General features: G+C 40.4%; 1 protein-coding gene across 2 annotated transcripts in view; it reads left to right on the top strand.

Moving 5' to 3' along the window:
- The first annotated feature begins 2,797 nt into the window (after window positions 1-2,797).
- Window positions 2,798-17,315, top strand: part of atp2c1 (ATPase secretory pathway Ca2+ transporting 1) — a 35,072-nt gene continuing 20,554 nt past the window's right edge. The window contains exons 1-6 of one of the 2 annotated variants that reach the window (XM_079504394.1): window positions 2,798-2,920; window positions 8,787-9,049; window positions 12,024-12,128; window positions 13,651-13,767; window positions 16,269-16,358; window positions 16,992-17,027. In XM_079504394.1, the coding sequence (XP_079360520.1) occupies window positions 8,987-9,049; window positions 12,024-12,128; window positions 13,651-13,767; window positions 16,269-16,358; window positions 16,992-17,027 (411 nt within the window). In that variant the 5' untranslated portion in view covers window positions 2,798-2,920; window positions 8,787-8,986. The remainder of the gene's footprint in view (window positions 2,921-8,786; window positions 9,050-12,023; window positions 12,129-13,650; window positions 13,768-16,268; window positions 16,359-16,991; window positions 17,028-17,315) is intronic. The other variant, XM_079504395.1, reaches the window with a different exon arrangement.

Raw genomic sequence — 17,315 nt, 5'->3', positions numbered from 1 at the left:
AAAGGGCACCTACGGATGGCTGCAATTCGAAACTGGACCCCGTAAAATCTCAATGTTGGTTCTAATCTTATATATATGTATGTACTTCAAATATGAACTTGACAGTTGTCTCTTAATCCAAAAATGTTGCTCTATTTTTGTATTTGACACCTTACTTAAATATGCAGCTTTCTCTTAACCAAAAATGTTGTTCTATTTTTGTACTTGACACTTTACTTAAATATGAACTTGATAGTTGTCTCTTAAACCAAATATGTTCTATTTTTGTACTATCCTTCCTACACCTGTGTATTTATAGTCTGTATATTTATATAGTCTCAATGCACTTTAACTTTCATCTGGATAATTCCTCACTGTTAGGTTCCACGTGAAAATTATGTATGAACTAATGATTGCTGGCTGTGTGACATTGGTTAACCAAGGGCCTGCCCCCTGCACCATGTGTGTACTTAAGAGTTAAACCTTACTGTGTTGCCCCCTCGGGCTATGTCCTGACGAAGATGTAATTGACACATCGAAACATTGTCGCTTTTTACCTGCACCCTGTTACAAATCAATACAAAGACTGTTAACTGTGGGACGACCCAATACAAGAGGGTCCACCTTGTTCAATTCATCAAAACATTTAGAGACGTACAAATATACACTTCTATATAGTCAAAGAACAGAACAGGAATTCGTCATAAAGGAGGTAAAAAGGAAAAAGAAACATATACAGTGAGGGGGCCAGTTTCGAATTGCAGCCGTCCGTAGGTGCCATTTGAGAGCGGTTTTGTAGGAGTCAAGGGATTCGCATGTCTTAATGACTGTTGGTAGGGCATTCCACATTTTGGTGGCATAGGAGCGAAAATAATTTAGTCCCTTGTTTGTGCCGAATCTGGGTTGTACATGGTTCGTTGCACTCCCTCTGGTATTGTGGGTGTGGACTTCGTTAACATTAAGGAAGTATCTAGACAGGTACATGGATATCTTGGTGGTGTATCGAATCTTGTGGACCAGACCCATTGCATTGTCTGCCTTCGATCTCTCTGCCCCCAGGTACAGTAGCATAAATCTTTTTGCACACTATTCTGAACTTTAAAGTAATGCCTTCCCTTCTTTTCCCTTTCCCACTGCTCCTGCCACCCTGCTGTTATTCTTCTTTTAATGATGGATCTGCACTAGCAGCTGCTGGCTGGCTTTTTTCTTTTCATGTGTTGTATAGCACCTTACATGGTTTACATAACATAGTATGACCATTTTACATGGTTTAGACTCTTTAGAGTTTAGACACTTTAGAGTCATACCCAGAGGCGTATCTACAATAAGGCGAGGACAGGCGTCCGTCTGTCCAAATCCATTTCTGGCCTGGCCAAAATCCATACAATGAGAAAAAAAGAAGACAAAAACAAGACCTGAGAACTATTAATGGACAGCTGATTGGCTGTTGCGGTAGAGCGCGACCCTCAATCACCCATTGGAATGTAAATGCATGCCTTTCAGCCTTTGTATCCTACTCGTCTGGTATATCTCTTTGAAAACCTTTAGTGCTACGATTGTGCGCGGGGAGACGACAATTAACACATGATCTTGCCTGCCCAAAACGTAATCCCTGGATACGCCACTGGTCATACCATGACTTTTTACATGCTTTAACAACATCATACTATATCAATCAGTGTCACTGGTCAATGAAAATGTTCAATGTAAAAAAATATATGAATATAAATAAAACATCAAATAATGGCACATTCTTTGTATTTGGTCTTTTGCATCACTGACAATTATTGTATAATATATTAGGCTACTGTCTGCCATGTCTTTAGCCTTCAATCATGACGGAAAAGTGAAACTTGGGAACTTTATCAAAACTGCATGCGTTTAATGGCCAACAGTAATATGCCACTGCATTTTTTTTAGCCCCACGTGTCACTGTCACGAACTCATAGTCATATGACTGAGTGTGAGATACTTAACCTAATTAAGAAAGGAAATTCCATTATTCTGTATTAGATTTAGTAGCAGCAGGAATAGAATAATGGGCTACTCTTTCTGCTCAGAAACATTTTTATTTTAGATGTCTTTAGTTTGTAGCAAGAACTTTCTAGAATTGGAACTGAAAGTAAAACACATAGGCCTATAGCCTAGTTATGTTTCTTTATTTTAAGCCTTGCGGTCAATGTGTCACAAAATTGTGGAACATATCTGTTTTTGTTGTAGCATAATAGGTAGTGTGTGTGTGTGTGTGTGTGTGTGTGTGTGTGTGTCAACAAAAGTCATCAATTTTGAATATTTTTTGAAATATTTTAACAACACAAATTTTGTATCCACATGAAAAAGTTTGAGAATCACTGTTTTAAAGGTAGAGTATAATATGTATATTTGTTAAAATAGGTTAAATAGTGTTAAATAGAGCACTCTATTTATTCTGATAGTCCGGTAGTGTGTTAGGTCTGGATAGTGGATATCAATTTTATCCAATCAGGAAAGAGAACTCAGGATAGAGAGAGAGAGAGATTGCTATCAGAATATAGTGCTTTAACCGTTTAACAAAAAAAACGTTAACCCAAAAATACCACGATATAATGACCTCTCCAGAGTCCAGACCAGACAGAGCCGAGTATAGACAGACAAGAGTTACGCAAACTCCGTTCACTTCATGGGGCCAGTCCAATGGCGACTCTTCTACATAGACTTCTATTAATAGGGACACCCGGAATGCATTGGAGTCTATGCTATGGGCTCGCGCGAGTACTGTGTTTTCTGCCCCCTCAATGTCGTAACTCTTCTATTACATGGCTCTGGACCAGACCAACGCATGACACCTGACTCCGCCTCTTCCACACCGAGAGCCACCGAGCGATCGACCTACCGACCGTCAAAGACAAAACGACACACTGGCAGGATTTTACGGAAGATGCTGAAGAAACGGGAGCTTTTGGTAAGTTTCTGTGTTATTGCCACGTTTCCATTAAAACCGCGCCCTTTGAAAACACAACCTTTTTTCCCACGGCCTATTTTAACTAAATATGTATAGTGATATTTAACCCGTTGCCTTGAACTTCCTTCCGCAGCGATAGCAGCATCTTTTAGCAAAGCTACTGATCGAGGCTATCATGCTAACGTTAGCTTAGACACAGCTAACTTTGGGTAGTATATCGGTGACATTGTTGTTGTTTACATGATCGCTGATGCTACCGTTCGTGCCGCCATATCCTCTAGGATATAATATTCATGAATAATATTAATTATAGTCCGCAGCGTTCTGTCTTGTTGTCAGCCAATTTGACCATTTAGCTATAGCTTCAACGTTATATGTCATTAATATTTCTTCGCCCGGTGTTACTTGCAAGTGTCTGTACTCTGTAAATAAACTTGCCTTGCCTTGTAATCATGCATTACTTTTTTAATCAGATTTATTTGCAAAAATGAACAACTCTTTTTGATCCTCATCATCGTAGTTTATCCTGATTTTTGGAGAGTTTTTAGCCATACAAAGACAAGAGTTTGTTGTCAACTGATTGTTGTCAAGCACGGCATTATTAAGACGCCTGTGTATGTGGGTGTACGTGTTTGTTGGTTCTAACCTTCTCCCTATGGGGTTTAAAGTCTGATGATGGAGCCCACAGTGATTTATAATGATGGACACAGCATGTTCAGACTCGATGCAAGATGGGGCAGCTTCAGTTATTTGTGAGAGCATTAGCTCCTGTACTATATAATTTAAAAGCAGTTTCAAATACATTATTACTTCTGAGCACACCCACGATCCAGAATATTCTCAGAGGGATGCGGTTGTGCAGTGTGGCCATTCAGCATATATTCTATTCTGAATGAATTAAATGGGTACTACTATACTGACAGACAGGCCTTTGATTTGTAGGAAGTTTGGTTTATTGAGTACAGAGGACTGATGTGACAGATGTTTATGATCATGTGTCCTAGAATTACACCCAATATTTAGTTGAACTAATGGTAAACCTTCAGTCCACATCTTGTATATTTAGCATGGTGCGGTTACTGTAGGTTTGTCTACTAGTACTCATCTACTCAGCTGTCCTATTGAAACAAATGTTTGTGGAATGTAGGCTACAAAAACTTGTTTCCTTTCCTAACCTTTTGCCATTGGTATGGATGTAATCCATACTCCGTTGTAGGTGGCCAGGCTGAAAGAAAAAACTCCCGCACACTGTCTTCAAATGCAAGAAGTTTTAATGGGAAACACAACGTAAACTTACACAATGGTGGCCAGGCTGAAAAGTGAAAATGTGATGAGAAAGACTTCCATTTGACAACCTACAAAGGGCAATAAGAACTGGTTGGTCCTCCTAGGGGCAGTATTGAAACATCGGAACACAAGGCTGCTGTACTTTATACCTCATACTTTAATGCTTAGTTTGAGGTATAAAGTACAGCAGCCTTGTGTTCCTAAAACAGAAAGATTGGGTAAGACTGAAGTTATGTATCTTTCAGGAACTTTCACTGCTTTGTCACCATTACTCAATGGCTCTGGTCTCAGCCACGGCGGTAGATATTTTGACATTCCGTTTTTTTTAATGTTGCCACTACACAGGTTCATCCTGATGTTCTGGGCATCTTTGTAATGTTAGTGTTAGTAAAAAGGCAGACTAACATCAGTCACTTTTCCATTCACTGTAGTAGAAGCTTGGTGCGGGGAAACCGCAGATGTGTCGTCTCCGCCTACAGGAAATACGTAGGCTGCGACCATGAGTTCCGTTACGGAATCGGTCCATACACAATGAATTTGTCACCCTTTACCAACCTGTAGGAGTCACTGGTGCAGCAACAAAGATTGCCTCTTCCCTCCAGCAAAATGGCCAATTGTGTTCATAAGGATGCCCAGGCAAGCCGGAGGCACCACATTGGATTCCCCTAGTTCCTGTAGTGATGAGGTGGAAGTTTACCTCTATGCCACGGTGCCACCACAGTGCCCAATAGAGATAGTTTACAGTAGAATATTTGCAAATATATATTACAACATATTTAGAATTTACCTGCTGACGTACCTACTTAGTCTTGATTGTTAATGAAAAGAAAAATAATTTACGTTTCCCATCATTTAAATTAGGCATTATCATATCGCCATCCTAACTTGCCAAATGTACCATATAAGAGCTTCCGAACATGCCATGTATAGATTTCAGCCTGGATTCCGCCCATTGAGTCTACACCAACCTGTGAAATTTCTGCACTAAAGACAAGCCAACTAGTGCAGTAAGCTTGAAGGTCAAGTTTTTGAGTTGGAGTATTTTCCACAAATAGTGCCAAGTTGCCTGCAATGAATGAGTGCAAGAATAATTTAAAGCAACAGAATGAGATGGTGTGTTTTCAGATACCCAGATTAGATATTTATCTGGCATACTGAGACTTGGGTAGCCTGAATCTGTATGCATCCTTGTTTTCCATGGTAAGATTCAGAATGTTGATTCATGCAGGAATATTGCACGAATATGTCATCAGATTCAGAAGAATGGGAAAATGCATAAAATAACTGATACATCCTTCTCCATAATATAAACTATATCTATTGGTCAGAAATTCAAATATTGTCCGCTTGTATTTAAAATGCACACAGCACTCAAGTGTGCTGTGTGTTGAAACTGTATGTTTGCTCTTGTTGTGTACCTGCCAAAAGGAGGAAGGGAGTTTTGTGGCCATGCTGGCATCACCAGCTCTCTAACTGTCTCTCTTTCTCAGTCTGTATTTCTCACCACCTTCAGGCAGACCAGCGATCTCCCTATGCTAGCCTAGTAGCCATCCCTCACTTGTAACATTCACACAATGGTAATTACTGGCAACACCTTGTGTGTACGCGCGTCTTGTCAGGTCTCAAATCTGTGGTTAGGAAGTTTTCCTTGTATTGTAGACTTCAGTGATCATTTTGACTGAATTGTGATTTGTGACACAAAATTGACAGGATTTTCACAAGGTGGTGCTGGCGTAGTTGGGCTGCAGTAACAGGTATACGACCTGTTCATAACCACCTCCTGATCAAACTGTCCCCAGTGTGCACTTAACATTGTTGCTCCTGAGTTTTGATAATAAATTAGGTACTAATGTCCTTTCCTCCTTAGCTGCAGTGTTAGCCAGTTTTAACGACATCAGTATCAGCAATTGTGACAATTTAACCACTTTTTTGGGGTAGTTAATTTGAGCAGAAAATAATTAAAGATGAATGTAACTATGTTGTATTTAAGTTTAATATACTTTTAAATGTAGTATTAAAAAGTAAAATAAAGATACAAAAATACATTGGTGAATATTAATCATCAAACTTTTAATTTGATCATGCATCATTCATACAGGTGGATGATTTTATTTTTATTTAAAATGCCTAATTTCGAAAAATGCATGCATTCATTGCTTTAGTGCTGCATACCAACCAACCATATTCACTTTATTCACTTTCATGGCACAAACAGCATTTTAAATTAATGTAAAGTACTGAGTCTCACAAAATGAACGCTCCTGGCGTGTACGGACACCGGACGGACAATTATAGAACACGCCGGACGGACAATTATAGAACATTAAGATTATAGCCTAACATAATCAGTTCAATCCAAAGTAAAAAGAGGGAGTGTCAGTCCCTTCAAAAGATCATGGATTGGCAGTGGAGCACAGGAGAGCGTCAAAACGTGTTTGTCGTGTTTGGCTCCACTTTATTCAAAGTATATATGATCAACCGCTGTGTCAGTGAATGACACACAAACCACTTGACAGACAAGGAAAGTTTTAAACTAGCAGTTGTAGATGCTAAATTGATCAAGATTGATCAACTGGCTTCATAGCCTGTTATGTTTCTTGTCTAAAAAGGTATCAGAAACTGTTGTTGTTGCAAACAAGTTCCTGCAGTCTGCACTGCTGAATAGTCGGGTTGTTAGAATGATGATTCAATCTGATTTTAGAATTCAGGCAATGAAAGTTTACTTGCGTCTGTTATTTGAGAACCAGATGCTCAGGAGTTGTTAAACTGGCTTACATTTCAGTACCGAGACATGTCCATGAATATCATGAAATCTATTAGGTCAGACCCGCACTGTGTATGTTGGCATCTTGCCCTTTTTTGTGCTCGCCTGTGAAGTCATGTGAAGCTGTATTGCATGTGCATGGCTTGTGTGCGTTGTCTTGTTGCATGTGATGATCTGTACACATAACCCAAACTGTTCTAATGGATCTAAACCAATCAAATAGGTTTGAGTGAGTGATTACTATAGTCAATCAATAGTAATACATAATACAATGGCAACATAAAACTTCTTATTCAGTGGTAGTTGAGTTCAGAAAGTGTAAAGGTGACTTTATACTTCCAAGTGTAAAATGTTTAGTGCCACTAAGAGCATAGTTTATGTTCTTGCAGTAGTTGCAGCCAGTGGGTTTAGCCCCATGCTCTCTAATATCTACCTGACCTGTAATCTTGGTCATAAAGTAACTACAGTTATCTCCATGTACTGGACATGCCTTAATGCTCACTAAGCATGTAGTATATCACGCTCATGCAATAGTGAAACAGGTCTTGGCTCTTATCAGCTTTATGTGATGTGCATTCTAAAGGCAGCGTGACGTTACTCATCTGTACTTTGCTGTGGCCCTCCCTGCAGGGGTTTGGCACTTCTCCATCACTGTCTCCAAGATCGTTAATAGAGTTTGACCTGGATCTAATTATAGTTGCCTGAAAATAATTAACCCCGCTGAGTGGAAAGAAAGGTTATACACTTGAGGAAGAAGGGAACAAGGGTAGAGATAAGGGAAGAGAAAGCAGCTAGCTATATTACTCATCTTGAACCTCTTGGACATTTGCCCAGTACCCATAGCTGCTGGGGGCTACTATTGGCCTCACATAGGGTGGGGGGGATAATCATCAAGTTCAAAATTTGAACACACCCATTTGGGAATTGGTTAACACTATAAATACAAGACTTTTGACACAAAGTAACTCTGTATCTTGAAAATAACCCCCCACCCCTTGAAAATCAAAAAAGGGGAATTTTCTGCCCATTCCGCCTGGTATGCATAAGTTATTCTTACTGTTTGCCTATATGCTGTAATTGCTGTTGAATAAATACTTTCAAGCCTATTTGGGAATTAATAAACACTATAAATAGAACTATTACACCTCAAAGTAACTCTGTATCTTGAAAATAATCCCCCATTCCTATTTCAAATGAAAAAGAACACAAACTGTTTTCTGGCTGTTCCACCAGTTATACATTCACTAGTCTTACTGTCTGCTAAATACTAAAAGCCAAGACAAGTCATTTGGAATACTTTGCTGAACATTTGATTGTATTTTCATTTTTATTCAGTCACTTTGACAAAAGAAGAAAATAACTTTAACTTTTCAGTCTTAAGTAGCAGCTCAAAAATGTCTTATGTTATTCTGTCACTCCTGTCCATATTCCAGTGTGGTTCGGGCATCTCCAAACTCCTGTGCTGTTTTAGTCCTCCTCTTCCTACTGGGCAGTGCCATTCGGAAGATAGGATCGACTTTAGGCAGAAGCGTGGTACTTTCTCTGACAAACTGAACATCCAGCTTCAACCTCTGCTGCTTTGCATTGTTGTTCATGTTGGGTGTTATGGGGGATTGAGGGGGTGTTATGGGGGATTGAGTTTCACTTTTTAATCAGACAAGGTGTGTGTTCATTGATCAATAACAAGTGGAGAAGAGAGAGCAGAGACTGCAGGAGTACCACAGCTTTAAGCTCTTGTCACTCTTAATCAGAAACAATCCTCTCAGCCACTGAACCTAATCGTATGCAATGCCTTCTACTGTCTCCTTCAAATAGGGCAATAGGACGGTCAGTGTATCCAGGAGCAAAGGAACATGATGCCACTTTTGCCTGTAGCCCTCTCTAGTGTTCTTGAGAGTTACAGGTGATGACTGGCACTGCAGAGGGGATAGGACACACTGGAATGCATTGCTGTTGTCTTGGAGTTGGTTCATGCTAATGATCGGCTTATCTTCGCGGCTACCATTGCCTGTTGGATGAGTGGTCAGGGAAAACGACTGCAAACAGCCACCAGTACTAGACCCTGCAGTTTAATCAAAGTAGGTAAATTAGTTGCTGGTGGTGGGCTTATATCTACAGTATGTCAAGTTGGAACAAAGGATTGATTGTGTGAGTCTGTGCGTTGCACTTGCGTTTGATGCAAAATTCTTGCATCCCGCATACCCTTGACTTGTCTTTTCAATGTTTTGTCTTCATGTCTTCTCAAACACACTAATAATATCATTCTGTCATTCTTTAATCCAAGTATTAAAATGGTCATAATTTTACATTTGTTATTATTGCAGGGGCCAACACTGATATTTTCATGAATTGGTACCACCTAAGGTGACCCTCTAGTTTATATTTTGGTTGATAACTCTTCTAAATCAGTAGCTTAATGCCAGTTATATGTGACCAGTGACCACACCATAGACAACCTACGTATAAGGCAAAAACTCAAAATTTCATTATGCTTTAAGTAGCATGTGACATGTCAAACTAGGGGTTTTTCATGATTCTGAATCCATTCCAAGCATTAGTTTTGCACGAAAAACAAACAGTCATTTGGGCTAAAAACGGCCATAGCCAGCAAGTGACAGCCCATACATCCAAACAGAATAGTCCTATCTGATTGTATTAAACGATATTAAACTCACTTTGGCACTCTATTTGGCACTCACTTTATGCATGCGCATACCCTCCATTCAAGTATGAAGCCGTGGGCCATATAAAAGTCCCAGGGCCACATTTGGCCACACTTTGGACACCCCTGGCTTAGGGGATGTGGTTAATTTTGGGGACAGAGTGGAATTCTGACGCACCGCCAGTCAGACTACGTGGCTTCCGTATGCGGTTTAATAGGGACAGGGTTAATAATTAGCGTGTCGAAATGGCAGTTCATCTGAATAGCGGGCTTCTTAATGCTGGCGTATTTTTTGAGTGGTGCAACCACTCCCTTATGGAGCTATGTGTGTGGGTGGCTGGGTGGGTGCGTCTGAGCACGAAAACAGCATGGTTGTTTTTCACCACCTGTGCGCCACCTAACACACACAAACACACACGCACATATTAACTGTATATATGGTGATTTCGTGTGTGACAGTACAGTAGAGGGTACAGTAGAGGGACCCCCACACGGTCATTTCTCAACCGTTTCGGACGCGGGGCGGCTCACCGGAATCGGCCGACACCCTGGGTGTGTTCCTGTGGGTCTGGAACTTCCCCCCCCAACCCCACACGGAGTTGCACCACTCACTTCACACGGGTGTGATTTTTTTGTTTAGTAAAGAGCTGTTTATCTCACCCCCTAGCCTAGTGGGTAGGGGTAAAACTTCTGGGAACTCGGATTACTAAAGAGCTGGAGAGATGAGAAGATCACTGTTGCAGAACAATAACTCTGTAGCACAAAGATTACTATCAGAATATATAGCTAAATATATTATTATTATTACTATTTTCTTTCTTTTTCTTTTTTTTAACAAAACATCCTTTCAGCCCCTTTAATGGGAAACACTGAGGTGCATCACAGGAATGATGCACATGAATGATGCACATGAAATCAGATGTTTTGAATTGTTTTCAACAGGAGCGCTGTGTATATGCTGGAAACGGCAGCAGTGTGATTAGCAGGGCTTAAAATTATTTTTTCAAATTGGCGGGATAGGATTCCCCCTATGCTTTTATACACTTTGCAGGGGGACACTACAAGTACAAGCTAAGCTAATATTTGAGGTGTGGTGTATATATTAGAGAGAGAAGGGAACAAGAGGTGACAAAATAAATACTATTATGTAGTATCAGCCCTCGGGAGTTTGACACTGACAGCAGCCAGAGTAGCTTACATAGCAGTCCTCCTCCAGGGGATATATATGACACACTCGTATATATCCCGTCTCTGTTGCAAAGGTTCCAATATTTGACACCAATCGAGATCTGGGCGAGAGCAAACCGTCTGAGCTCTTGGACAAAATTCTGAATCTCCTGCGAATACGAGGCTGACACGTTTTTCAGCTGCGCTGCAAATTGCTTTGTAGTTGGACACTCATCTCCATGCAAATATATTTTTCACCTTTTATGACAATATAGGATGTTTTTCAGTTTTGGTTTTTGCTGTCACATTCAGCTCTCTCTCTCGACCCAGTAGCTAAACGGAGACACAGGGAAACAAAGTGGAAAATATTGACAAAATGACGGTGAATGTTTATTATTCATATCCAAAGATTTGGTTGAGTTGCTATGTTTTTTATCTACAGCGTCTGAACATTACACACACAGACAATTTGATGCTATGAGGCAGCTTGATTTGTATTTTGTCATATATTTAGTCTATTTTAGAATATTTTCTGCAGCAGTGCTGTTTGAGATCACTAAAGTTCATGGTAAACTTTGTTCAAGAAAAAAAAACCTCCTCATTGTATTCCTCATTGTAAAAACTACATGGGCACAAACGGCAATGCAAAATATTATAATACACACACTAGTCTACAATACACAACTAGTCTAAAATTAAGGTATCACACCGAAAATTCCAAAACTGAGCACTTTTCAATAATCATAATCGGAAAACAATATTGTGACACAGATGAGCCATAACTCACAGCTGGGGTCACACTGCAAAAATAAATACCGTTAACCCCCTGTTGAAGACCAATGATCTAGTACAAATACCCATTACTTCCAAATGTGTAAAATTGTCTTTGTCCGACCTTACACCATTTACTAGAATACTTGATGCTCTCAGAAATTGAAATACTGTAGATCAGATTAAGATCACACACCTGTAATAGATATATTTAATCTGTGGGGATTTACTAGTTAATCTCAGGTGGCCACTGACAAGAAAACATTGGTCTGTCTGAGCTGCATAGGGATTACAGGCAGATCATATACGTAAAGGTACTTAATACTATCAGATGTGGATTATGTTTCGAAGGCTAGATGCTAGACCCATACTAATTAGCACTTCAGGTCTTCTATTTGTTCCTCATTGTTGCATGTTTCTATTTGCCTGAGCTGTCTGTCTTTGTCTTGCAGCTTTCCGAGAGACAACCCTACAGTGAAGATGAGACCATGGTCCCAGTACTAGCCTCAAAGAAAGCCAGTGAACTTCCTGTGAACGAAGTAGCGTGTATCCTCCAGGTAATAAGACAACCATCTTTAGCCTTTGTTGATTTCTGAGGGGAAATTGTTTAACACAATAACAGCAGCAAATAGGCTTTGTGCTGTAGTCTGCAGTCCCAGGTTTCCAGAATGTGGCATACCAATTTCCTGTTCCGGTTCATAACTTCGTTTGACTCCACAAACGGCAGGTTTGAACTGGAAACACTTAATGTGTTTCTAGTTCAAATCTGCTCCTAAGCAGAAGTGTATTATAGGTAATAGAAGTAATGTGAATAAAGTGCAGTGCAAAACTATCCTTCAGAACTGTCACATCGCTGGTGACTAGGAGTCATGAGCAAATATTCAGCATCATGGTGACCAATACTGAAATCTGGTACTAAAACTGGTGTTTGTATAATATATTAAATTATTAATCAGTTAATAAACAAGATCTTCACTGGACAAATACACAACAAAAGTACGGTAGTTTTTTAAATGTTATTGTCATATAGCCAGCGCACCCGTCTACAGTCCCCACTGACGGGCACCGTCCCAGCCTGTATCACAAGTGTACTGCTTTATTGGGTCGTCCACTCACAGTTAACAGTCTTTGTATTGAGTTGTGCTTGAAATGTACTGTAATTCTGCCAACCGTTAAATATTTCAATCAATCAATCAATGTAGGAGTACGTGCAGTAACAAAGATCAACAGCCAGTTGTGTTTGTATAGATGCTCGGCAAGTAGGGATGTTAATAGTTATTAACATTTTCTTTATTTTTATTATCGGCAAGCCATATGGTGGTCTCGAACCCCTAGTCTCTATGGTGGTGGGCAGGTACTTTACGTCTGTGCCACCTGAGCACATAGCAGACTGTTTTGATTTGATTTGGATCAAACTTGACAGATTATTTGGGGGTAGGATCAGTACCATTGTTATCCTCCTTCCCCCAAAAAATCTGTCCGTCAAGATGACGGCACAATTCAGCGTTTAGCCCTATGCTTGTACAGTACATGCCTACATGGGCCATATTTAGAGTGGTTTTCTATAAAAGATTGGGTTGGTCCAAGTTACGCTGTGACACATTTTAAGAGAAATATTCATTCACCTGTTGTTGCGGGACCTGAGGCCTATGAACCAAAACACACAAATAATTTGACCTGGTCGAGGTGCAGTATTTGCTTGTGACTGTGAGAGAAGAAAGCACTTGAAGTTAAGACTGTTATACCATCTACTCTGGCCTCACCACTGGCAAACCATTGATTGTAGCTCCTTTGATTTATATTCTGGCCAAGCAGAATTGTACAAAGTTAAAATGATGAGCTTCTTTCTCAGTACTACTGCTCAGGCACCATCTAAGGGGAACACACTAAAAGCAGTATTGTTATTGCTCAGCAGCACAAATCAGCATGTCAGAGTTCACTAAAGCTTAATTATGTGATCCTTTGTAGCAAATTGATTCCAGAAACGAGTGTACTGAGATTCCATTCAAATAAATTGAATATCAAAATTCAAAACATCGCTGTCACATATGCTGATGTGGCAATGTGTCTTCTTCTCAGGCTGACCTGCAATTAGGTCTAACCCAGGAGGAGGTGTGTAGGCGGAGGGCTTATCATGGCTGGAACGAGTTTGACATCAGTGAGGAGGAGCCGCTATGGAAGAAATACATCTCCCAGGTACTAAATCCTATGTTTTTTTTTAAAGGACCACAACACAAAGAAAACAGTGCCAGGGGGTGGACACCAGTTTTGGTCCTGGGTGCCATTTTAGCCCATTTTATAATGGGATAAAAGAAAGAAAATGTAATTCTATTGTGCATGTCATGTGCATGTCATCACCTGCACACCAGATTAGAGGAACTTTCAAAAAAATGGATTTAAGCGGTCACTAGTCAACTCCAATAGTAGCTTAAGGGGGTGGGATTTATGCATAGGTCAATTCCTGAGGTGAAGAGAATAGTCTTTTTCCCCAGACTCTTTTCCAAACTCTCCTCTCCACTCACTATGGATCACTATGGTGGATACAAATTGAATGTGTTACACCAAGTGGAATTACCACTTGTCACATATCTGACAGGCTGGATCCAGTAGTCACCACACCAGTAGTTTAATTTACAAGCTTCTTCGGCAGTTAATCAGTCATTGCTTCTTTTTATAATATCAATTGGTCAAAATGTTTTAAGTGGCTGGTAATGTATAGGATGTTTCTTCAGCCAATCTGGCCAGTGGTGATGAAATGTCAGTTCATTGCTCCCTTTTTCCCCCCCTTCAAAGTGAAATATCTCTGCTACTCCCAGGCAATCGCAGGCAACCCCTGAGTTTGGTGTGTTTGTCTGACAAGGACACACTACCAAATATTGTGTTGGTTTCCAGGGGGAAGGATGAAAAAGGAGAGATGTGTTCTATGGTGGTGAGCTGTTCTGAGTCCTCTGTGGCCACAAGCAGAACAGAGAGAGGTTAAATATAGCACAGCCACCAGAAGAGGGCAAGAGATGAGAGAAATTGGAAGGATGGAATGGGACATGAGAGAAGCACAGGAGAGACTGGCTTTTCTTCCCTGAAATAAGAGGGGGCTTTGTCCTATTTTTCTGTCTTTTTTTTTTACCCTCCTTCTATTGTTATACAGTTAGTTACAAGTGACACATTACGTAGACATTGTTAGATAATAAAACTAATTATATACTTGATCTTATAGCAATTTGGAATTGGAATTGGAACATTTATTATTGTAGTTAATACATTACATGTAGAATGTGAACTAAATGTTGCTTGCACTTCAGCCTACGTAACCACCAGAAATTAGAATGTCTATCAGTCTGCTTTTTCCAATGAGCCTGGCATTGACACACCAGCTTCACATATCTGATAATGGCGAATGGCAGATGCTACTCTGAACAGGAAATCACCATTTAATTGCATGGATTTTATGACCATGAAAGGAAACTTATATTGTCTACAGGTTGCAGTGGTTTAAATATCTCAAAATGTACCAGTCCAGAACTCCAGACATGAATGTCTGGTGCACGATGAGAGCTCCCAGGTACATCTGCCATGCGTTTTCTTAAGCCCCACAAAACAGGCCAACCTGGGGAAAGGGTAAAAAATGCTACGGACAGTCACAGAGAGAAAACGTGACGATAGAAAAAGTAAATATTAGTCAGAACGATGTCAACGAAAAGTTTGTCGAGTTTCCATGGCTGCTGCGGTCCTTTGCCGTGAGTTCCCCAACATTGCTGACCAGTACAGTATGTTCAGTTCAGTCAATCGGTAAACAATCTAAACATGATATCATGACGATGCCATAACCTAAGTCTGGCTCGGGCTACCTCTAAATGCTATTATTTACATAACTTGATTGTTTACTGTAGCCGATTCCTGTGACTTAAACAAAAACATAGTTTTCAACTGGGAAAGGAAACGTTTCAAGCATGCAATAGAAAGTAAAAAATCACAGTATCACACCCGTGTGAAGAGAGGGGCGCTCTTATCATCTTACAACATCGAGGACAAAAAAAACATTGACAAAACAAACATTAAACTCTGTCCATTGTCAATGGCGTTTTTAATGTTTGTCTATGGAAAAACAAACATTAAACCTGTTTATAGGAGGGGCTAGCGTCCCTCAAAAATAAGGTAAAATGACCGATGGGCAAGTGCCTCTGAGACCTTAGTGTCAACCCCTGAACTGCAGTGCTGCCACTCTTCACTGGAAAAATGCAGAAGAATATAGTAGAAGCGCTTTGTTGGTTGGGCTGTTCGATCCTGTTGTTAGTATGGAAATGGGGTCATTTGAATGCGTGCTGCTGAAAATAGCCATGGACCTGTTGGCCTAGTTCACTGAAAGAATGTGCTCAACAATGGCTCAATGGCTGAATGATTGACACCTTTTCTGAGCTTGTTGACATGTCAAGTTTGTATTGACTGGACTATTGATTCTGCACTATTGAAGCTAACCAGTTTAATTTATGTCATAACGTCTCCGCTCTCTTTCTCCCAACCACTACTATCTTTCTATATACCCCCCCCCCCCCCCCCAACACACACACACACACACACACACACACACACACACACACACACACACACACACACACACACACACACACACACACACACACACACACACAAACTCTCCTTCATTTCTCTATCTGTCTTTTCCTTTGTCCCTTCCTCTGTAGTTTAAAGATCCTCTCATCATGTTGCTGCTGGCCTCGGCAGTCATCAGCGTCCTCATGCACCAGTTTGATGATGCCTGTAGCATCACTGTGGTATGTGCACCCGACATTGTTCACTTTTCTTTATTCTTTTGATTAGTCATTTTCAGGCAACAGTACACTACTTACCGTACCTTTTCTTTTTTCTTTGGTCTTTCTTTCAGCCTTTTGATCTCTTTTGTTCTCTTATACGCCTACACTGATTAAAAACATGAGTCATTGTGTCTGGGTCACATGGATGGCGGGACAACTTACATGCTGTAGTAAAGCCTTTATAAATGTTGCATGATGTCGCCATGTGTTATTTTCAGCAAAGTATAAATTAATGTATTGTACGTTGAGTGCTGACGGACATTTCCAGGACAACAGAACCTGATGGCAAAGATACAGAATAAGACGTGTGCATGTGTGTGCACGCGTGCGTGGGTGTGTGTGCGCGTGTGCGCCTGCCTGCCTGTATTTCAGGGAATGTACTGTAAGCTGATTTCATGAACTATGAAATGGAGGATTTCTGATTTGAGTTATTGTGTAGGAGCAGTGTCTGACTTGTGACCAGAAAGCATGAGAGATGAGCTGTGCTTGATTGTTCTGGATTCTTTTGATGAGCACACGTCATTGGTTTTGATCAGGCTCGACTACTATTGGTGTAATTTTTGACTCCTTCAACTCTCTCTCTCCTTCTGACAGGCCATTATAATTGTTGTAACAGTCGCCTTTGTCCAGGTAAGGGGTGTGTGTGTGTGTGTGTGTGTGTGTGTGTGTGTGTGTGTGTGTGTGTGTGTGTGTGTGTGTGTGTGTGTGTGTGTGTGTGTGTGTGTGTGTGTGTGTGTGTGTGTGTGTGTGTGTGTGTGTGTGTGTGTGTGTGTGTGTGTGTGTGTGTGTGTGTGTGTGTGTGTGTGTGTGTAAATAATTACACTGGAACGTTTCAGTATCAATAACATTGTGATTGATAATGATATTTATCAGTTATCACAAAATGTGTATTAAAAAAAAAAAAAAGCCAAACTATGT

Source organism: Electrona antarctica (assembly GCF_951216825.1).
Source record: "Electrona antarctica genome assembly, chromosome: 6".
NCBI classification, from domain to species: domain Eukaryota; kingdom Metazoa; phylum Chordata; class Actinopteri; order Myctophiformes; family Myctophidae; genus Electrona; species Electrona antarctica.
The sequence above is the reverse complement of the archived record's forward strand: the minus strand, read 5'-3'. Positions and strand labels throughout refer to the sequence as shown.